The sequence below is a fragment of the Penaeus monodon genome, chromosome 42, assembly GCF_015228065.2.
Source record: "Penaeus monodon isolate SGIC_2016 chromosome 42, NSTDA_Pmon_1, whole genome shotgun sequence".
Classification (NCBI taxonomy): Eukaryota; Metazoa; Arthropoda; class Malacostraca; order Decapoda; family Penaeidae; genus Penaeus; species Penaeus monodon.
Window position 1 is genome coordinate 15,183,664 of NC_051427.1, and position 8,644 is coordinate 15,192,307.

The 8,644-nt window shown below is 38.0% G+C and overlaps 1 protein-coding gene across 1 annotated transcript; it reads left to right on the forward strand.

Moving 5' to 3' along the window:
• Positions 1-2,270: 2,270 nt before the first annotated feature.
• Positions 2,271-5,835, forward strand: LOC119598997 (the record flags this gene model as incomplete). Its single annotated transcript, XM_037948738.1, is given in 5 exon segments — positions 2,271-2,425; positions 4,741-4,996; positions 5,208-5,363; positions 5,516-5,593; positions 5,698-5,835. Coding segments are annotated over 4 exon segments (627 nt in total), but the record flags the coding sequence as incomplete, so codon positions are not given.
• Between the last annotated feature and the right edge of the window lie 2,809 nt (positions 5,836-8,644).

Sequence of the window (8,644 nt, forward strand, 5' to 3'; positions counted from 1 at the left end):
ATCATTTTGTTACATGTGTATTATCTTCATTCTAGTTGTTTTAGTGTTCAGGACTGACAAGAAAATGTTGGTGCCCACTGAATAACGCGCCCTTGATAACCCACGCGACAGCGATGTGGTATGAATTATCATTTTTGTATTTAATCATTGGTGTAGAGGTTTGTCAGGAGAAAAGAAAAGTTGAGTGGAATCCCCCAGGCTCCTTCTCAACTCGCAGTCTCCAACTAACTAGGAGGAACTATCTCGGCCGCTTTAAAACAGTTACACTGTTAATACGCCAGACATATTATTTGGTGAAACCAGTAATCAGTAGAACCGAAGGTGTTTTCACCAGATGTCCACTGCCCTGCTGCCGACAGTTTCACCGCAACCCTGGCATAGGGAGCTAATAGAGTGCTATCCTTGTTCAAGGGAACCCCAGGGTGCAGTTTATTGTCTTACCCAGGTCAAATGTATACATATATATACATATAAATATACATACACACACTGTATGCATATTAAATATATATATATATATATGTATATATATATATATATATATATATATATATATATATATATATATATATATATATATATATATATATACATATATACACATATGCATGTGTATGTGTATATATATATATGTATATATATACATACAGTACATATATATATATATATATATATATATATATATATATATATATATATATATATGTATGCATATGTATATATATTACAAAGAGTACATAGTAAGACCGGATGGTACGTTTCACACCTCTGTCCCCATCAGCTGCCTTTCCTCCTTGGGCGGACGCAGGTGCCCACTCTGCTTTCTCTTTTGGCACTTATAAGCCCTCGAAGGAAGCCGCCGCATAAAAGACACTTTCCCTCATATGGAGAGGCAGAGATACGGCAGACAGGCCAAGCCACACAGGGTCCACCTCCACCAGTGTATGTGTGTGTGTGTGTGTGTGTGTGTGTGTGTGTGTGTGCGTGCGTGCGTGCGTGCGTGTGTGTGTGTGTGTGTGTGTGTGTGTGTGTGTGTGTGTGTGTGTTGTGTGTGTGTGTTGTGTGTGTGTTGTGTGTGTGTGTGTGTGTGTGTGTGTGTGTGTGTGTGTGTGTGTGTGTTGTGTGTTGTGTGTTGTGTGTGTGTGCATACATGTAAAGAGAGAGAGAGATGAATAAGTAAAGACATATACTGGTATATATATATATATATATATATATATATATATATATATATGCATATGTTTTATATATATATATATATTTCATATATATTTCATATATATATTTCATATATATATATATATATATATATATATATATATTTCATATATATATATATATATTTCTATATATATATATATATATATATATATATATATATATATATATATATATATATATATATATATATATAGAGAGAGAGAGAGAGAGAGAGAGAGAGAATAAAAAAGATGCAATAAATTAGGGGTTTTAGTAGCGTGTATAATAAAAGTTTAGAGTTACATTAAATTTTGTTTCATACGTTTTATAGAAAATCGTTGTGGATGCTTTAAAAAGATAAATTATTAATTTGCAAGGAATGTAAACCACGTAAAATACAAACCTTGCCTTATAATAAGGTGAAATATATCATTTTTGGGTTGGTAAACCTGGATAAGAAAATTCTTTTGTACAAACTGACTGAAAAAGAGTGATAAGAAAAAAAGGTCTTTCTGGCAAAATCATACCTTATTTTTTGGGGAGAAAACGTGACATTATTCATAATGAATCTAAAACACTGCTTCCAAAATGTCATAAATTATATAAATAAATATTTTTTACAAAATCTTAAAATATAAGTACTCTATCGCTTATTACAAATAGGATTTACATGAAATCATGAATATTAAGATGCCACAAGTATTACGATCTCTGGGCGATAAACCTTACTACATTATTACAAATGATGAACGACAAACGCTTCTGTGTATAAAGTTTCAAACTATACTTGAATATAGTCAGATGTGCCATTACACTGTTTTTTCTAGACAGGAGAATTAACCTATTAACCAAATACCATACAGGATTTCTAGTGAATTAACGAATGAAAACGATCATATGAGATTTAGGTCTGGATACTCTGTTCACTCCCGACGTCAGCTTGGGATAAGGACTCGTCTTTAAACCATGATGCAATAAGGGCGGAAACAAAATGGAACATATAACTACCAAACAGCTCGTTCAGAATGACTGACAGTAGGCTTACGCTAGCACTGGCCTATTCAACGGTCAGTGTTAAAAGCAATATAGTGTGAGTCTCGAGGCGGGTTGGTGGCCTGATGAGCAGTATCCTTTCGAGACGTCTGGAGGAAAGGATTTGTGTTGTGGAAACCCGTGGCAAAATTTACAGCGTTGGTTTATAGTGGAACTGAAAGAGGACACCGATGTAAGTTATCTATACAGCTTTGCGGGTCTCTTCCATGGCAAGCGCCCCCAACCCCCGCAATGAAAGTCAGGGAATCCTCCACATGTCCACGCCAATATAGTGACTGATTTTGTTTATATTATTCATATTTTATTCCGCAATTTTCCTGGTATCTTTCATACCCTCCCCTGGCCCGATGATGTGGCTAAGGGGGGAGGAGGTTCCTCGGCATAATTTCTATATATTTAGACAGAAAAGAGTGAGAGGAATCCCGTTACCAAAATCGTCGCGGTTGGTTTTGCGAAGGTATTTTGAAAGAATACCGATATGGGCAAAGTTATATTAACGCAATTTCAATAAGTTCGGTTATCTCTAAGTAAACAATGCCGTGAGCTTCCAAGAAAGGCCATAAGTGTACCTGCATAAATTAGTATCGAACTAAACACTCTTTACTTAGTGCTGTTGGTAACTTTTTTGGGTTAGAGTCCAGTTCATACATCTTTTACATAGAAAATGGTTAAAGTTACCGAGAGTGACGCACTGAGATAGAGAAAATTGGACACTGCCATCTTGTAGAGCATAAAAATAGAGAAGGAAGCAATATACGTAAATCTGCAGCGGCCTTATATTAACCGGGAAATGACAAAAATAGGCCCTGCAGAACACCGCTCTGAGGCTAAGTCCCTTCCATGTTTACCTTACGAGGACCAAAACAAATGTGACGTGCATCTTTTATGTTTTGGTAATTATATACACTATTTTATACAATATCCTTGTGCGCCTGCGCGTTTGCCACCGGGAGATTTGACAGGCCATGCAACGTCATTACCTTGAGAAACGCCAGTGAGTAATGTTTTATTTCGAGTGCTGCGTCGATTCCGGGTAATTTTGAAAGCCATATTGTGGATATACAGGACAAATAGACATTAGTCTCCATCACAGCCTGACATTTGAACCCTGAGATTTTTGCCGAACGACGGGTTTTGTTCCCGTAGATTTTTCCTCGAAAACGGGCACGTCGGTCCGTAGACTTTCAAAGATGGCAGGGATGTCCATAGAGTTTCAATAGCTGATTTTAATCGTATTTTTGTACTTGTTTACTGCGTTCGTCAGACTGTTTGGCTCGGGTTTTCGAAAAATCGACTTTGACGTTTCATAAATCACTTTCTTTGAAAGTTACGTCACTTGTCAACAACTCCGATGTAATACAACAGCATAATGCTAAACAACCAAGGAATATTCCAAAAAGTTTCAGAAATCTGTGGCTAGTTGATCCCCCCCCCTCCCCACAAAATAAAGTAAATGAATAAGTTTAAATCTCAAATAATTCGGACAACTGATGGAGGTTAAAGTTCTTCACCTGGTCGAGTGCCTTTCCTTAAATTAATTGGTATTCATTGCCCATTCAGTAATAAAATCTAAAAAGGTTGGGAACAATAACAGTAATTTTCCATGCAGTTTTAGGCTGATAATTTTGTGCAAAATGATCTCATTGTAGATGCTCTAAAGCTCTAATCAGATACGCCTATTCAAGGGGATTATAAAATTGCGGTGTTCTGGGGTTTGCCTTAGACACTAAGGTGTCACTATTCATACTTTGGAAGAATTGTCGGTAAACGTTTACAAAATGACTATCCTTCAGAGAAAGTCCCCAACTCGAGCGAATGAACGAACGAACCACATCCTAAACATACAAACTCTCTTCAAGGATCGCCACATGAACAAAAACCCTTTCTAACCCCGGGCCATACCCTAGTCCCACTACGGAATGGTGTATGTTAAGTGTTAAGTTAAGTAAGTTTATTTACCACCCTGGCTATCTGCTCAGGCGTGGGCAATCATGATTACAGTTTTACATATATCTGACATTGCACAGTAGTCTGTAACTACTGTAGTTGTACAAGGTAAAATAGAAATATAAATCATACATCATACAAAAATTATTACTTACATATGCTTTTGCCACTGTGTTTGAATAACACTGTTATTTGCTTACGGTAGTTATCACATAGTAAATTTAGGGTATAGTACGAGTATATCTTCCAATGTATCAGATGAAATGAAATATTCACATAGTTCTTTATACCTCATGTTAGGTGGTCTGAAAGGCTGTATCACATGACATTCCGAGATATAGTGCTCAAGCGTTCGCTTGTTTTCTTCGTTACACAGTCTACATCTAGATTCATCTGCACTTCTTGCACCGTGCAGTTGCCAGTATATTCTGTAACCTAAACGTATTCTGGCAATAACCACGTCACACTGTCTGGTTTGACTTCCTTTATTTGTTGCTTGTCATTACAGTTGTTTCTAGATGCTGTTCCTTTTGTCCTCAGCATGGCACGCCTCTTAATTGTAATAGTCATAGCGGTGGCGGCGTCTAGATGCAGTGCAATCTTCCCATTTAATCTGGAAGCAGTTGACGTGGTGGTGACAAACGTAAAGGACCATCTTGATGATACCATCGACCCCTACTTAGTACCCGCTGAACACGACACCTATGGGCAGAGCCCTTATGGATATGTTCCCCAGAAGTATGTGAATGAACCTATCTGCCCACTGTATATAAAACCTGTGTGGGAAGAAGCAGTGGTAAGTGTATTTGTTGGGTTCGTTGCCAGACACATTTCAAGTTTGAGGCTTTAACGTGTCTAGTATAAAGGGGTTGTATTATGCAGATCATGTGATCTTTGATTTGGGATCTTTTAGCTTAATACTGAATTTCAGTATCTTGAAAATTTAATGATTAGCAATTTATCATAAGATTCAAAGAAACTGTCTCTTTATTCTTCCCAATGGACAGGTGCAACAGGTTGTGCACTCTCTGGTGACAGTATGGGAGAAATTACAGAAAACGGAATTTGTCCATGTGACTGAAACCTTGAAATATCCTGTGACAGTGATAAATCGGTCTACTGTTACTATACCTGCTCCGCCCATTTACAAGACCGAAACTATTGTGAGTAACTCTTATGCAAGGTTGTCATCGTGAAACTGATATTATCTTACCATTGAAACTTGTATTTCTGATCTCGTATGCAGTATTCAAATACTTCATTCCAGCAGTTACAAAATTTAACCTTTCTGCACCACTCCCATTCCACTTTCCAGATAGTGCCGGAGGAGAAAACGGTAATGTCTGCTAGGATTGACACTGTTACATACACCATAACCCAGACTAATCTTGAGGCAAGTTCAAAGAACTTTATCTTAAGTATAAATTGATACAGTATACTGCAGTATCAATGACTTTCATGATATACTAATGCTAATAACAGAATTTTGTTCAACAGGTTATAACATACACACTAACAAATACAATCACTACAACAACCTTTGAAGCTGAATGGATTACCCTCACTGAGTATGAGACATCCTGGGAAACGGTGAATGTACCTGTGACTAGTATCACCACAGTCTGGACACAAGAGGTGGGTTTGCATTGTTCTTATCTGTTATAGTTGAATGAAGTCAGGTAAAATAGGTTTGGCTGTGTTAATGCCTAAATGCTGGGTTTTATGTTTTTTTTTCTGTGGCTGGGAGACATGACTATGGCTTTTGTGATATGTTGGCATAGTTGAATTATAAATATGTCCAGCTTCAGATGGGTGTGCATGGAGAGTTCCTGTGCAATTATCAGCACAAGTGTTTTGGTATAAAGGTCGGAAGTGGGTCGTGGAGTCAGTGTACATGTTTGTGGGGAGTAGACAGGAGGACAAAATTTTAGTTCTCATAAGCTATTGACCACAAGCATACCATAGCATTCAATTTAAACTCGCCCCTAAATGTATGATTTCAATGTACATTTAGCATGAGGTAAATACTATCCAGTAGACATGAATTTACATTCTATCTAAAGAAGGAACAAGCAAACAAGAAATATCCCGACTATCTGATACAGCAGAATTAACTGAAGAGATGATGGGTCAAGAGGGTAAAGTAAATCACCCAGCTGGTTCCCGGACATGACATAGGTCAAGGTATTAGTCCAATAATGGGATGTTCCAGGTGATTAATCACAACACAACTAATGAGTGTAATATAGTTAATGACTGTAACAGCTAATCCCTTATGATAGTGAGGAAGGTTCCCCCTTCCTTTCGAACCACACCCCTCCACCCCTTCCCAATAACCCTCACCAGGCCACAAGTCCCCGAAGAAGGTACAAATGGCTAATTTCAGGTCAGTGTTTAAGGCCTTTGATAAATTGTTTCAAGTTGCAACATTTTCGCTACTAAACACAATATCATTGAAGTCTGTACTGACATACAAAGTTTCGAGAAAAGTTTTTATTTTATTTCACATTAAATAGTCAATAGAAAACCAATAAAGTACTAAATATGCAGGTATAATTTTTAATTACAAGCAAAACATTGTGGAAGCTTCAAATCAAATAGAGTACCTGACTGCTCTGTAACTTGTATTGTTTATACACACCACTCCTCACTTCGGAAAGCTGTAGAAAGTTTAAATAGTTTTTCTTATTACATAAGTTGTTGTTCATATGAAATGTGCAACTTGCATAAGGTTTTGGATCTTAACATATCCACTGCGATTGAGTTCCATATCCAAATCAGACAACTGTGAATTATTTCTACAAATAAAGATTTAACATTTTTTTGAGCTTGCTTTGTTGTCTCGTAGATGTGCAGAATAATTTTGAAGGCCTTCATCCCACTGAAGTCAATACCACATCATATTACTTGGACACATTAGAAATTCTTAATGTGTCGTTCCAGCGGTCTTCACATCTTTAGAGTGAACATGTATTTGATTTACTGCTAAAAGGGCACAAACATTTATGCACCTTTAAAGTGAACTTATATCAAGAAAATTACAATGCAATTTGTAATCAAAATATAAATCCTTATTTGAGAAATATATATGAAAAGTATTGCACTCTGATTGGCTGGCCGTAGTGTATCAAACTGTATCAAGTTGAAGGCAAACACTTTGAAACAAAATGAAAAGATATTTCAACAGGTTCCAATATTGTACATGTAAAGGGCAAATCTACACAAGAGGGTTAATGTTACTGAGAGCGATTCACAAAGATAGAAGGAAATGGACACTGCCATCTTATAGAGCAGGTACAGCTGCAGTGGCCTCCCATTTATGCAGGAAAGGTTAGGTTTAGGATTTTGGGCTTGCATGATAGCCTAGTATTTTTTGACTTCACCCCCCAATCCATTGTTGTCATGGGGGGGCTTAGGAGGTGGTGACTGGACTCAATGCTGGAGAACTCCCCTGACTCAGCCCTCGACTCAACTAATTATTCATGGTCATTTTTCCCCTCCTGCTTTTTCGTTTCTGTCCTTGAAAGGCTGACTTTGTGCCAGTCCTGAACGGCCTGAGGGAGCCATGGGCACAGTATTCCCGTTTTAGTTGTCTAGTCTTTACCCCTTAAGGGGACACTTGAGTTGTGGACTGTTTCTTTCCCCAACATACTCCAAGCTTACCATGGCCAATAATGAAGAAGATTATACCCTTATTAGGGGCAATGAGCTTTGCTCCATTGTCAAATAGCCCCACCAACTCACTTTCCCAATTCCCCGACCCCAGGCTCTCCTTTAACCCGAACACTGCAACTACTACCCCCTCCTCAATACCTACTAGTACGTTATCCACCCAAGTCAACACTGTCTCCAGAAGACCTTCCTACTCTCCCAACATGCTCAACTTCATCACCTCTACCTCCACAACCTCCAACTACCCCATCCTCCCTACTATTTTACAGCCTTATTGTCCACCTTCCATAATACTACTTCCCTCAACACTACTCCCTCTTCCTCATGCCCTTGTCCTTCTACTACCCCCATCTCTATAAATATCTTAAATACTTGGCTCAGCAAAATGGGACCAATTTTTTTGTGATCCCTCCCACATCTCCCTACTCTTACAACATTCCGCTCTTCCAGCAATATCTTTAAAAACAAGTAGGCAAAGTATCTTTCTATATCCGACCCATTTCATCACAGTATCGTCTGAAAATGAAGCTACAGCATTATCAACTCTTAACTGATCTCTCTGGTAACCCCAATCCTGTAGAACCTCATCCAACCCTCAATACTTGCACCGGAACTGTCTCTCTCTTCCCAACAAACTGCCCTATCCATAACAAAAATTGGTCAGACTGTTGAGAAGACTTACTCACCTGCCTCATGGACTATGATGCGATATCAGTACAGTGCTACTCCATTTCTTTCAGAGGTCGTTATAAGAACTCCACTAACATTGACA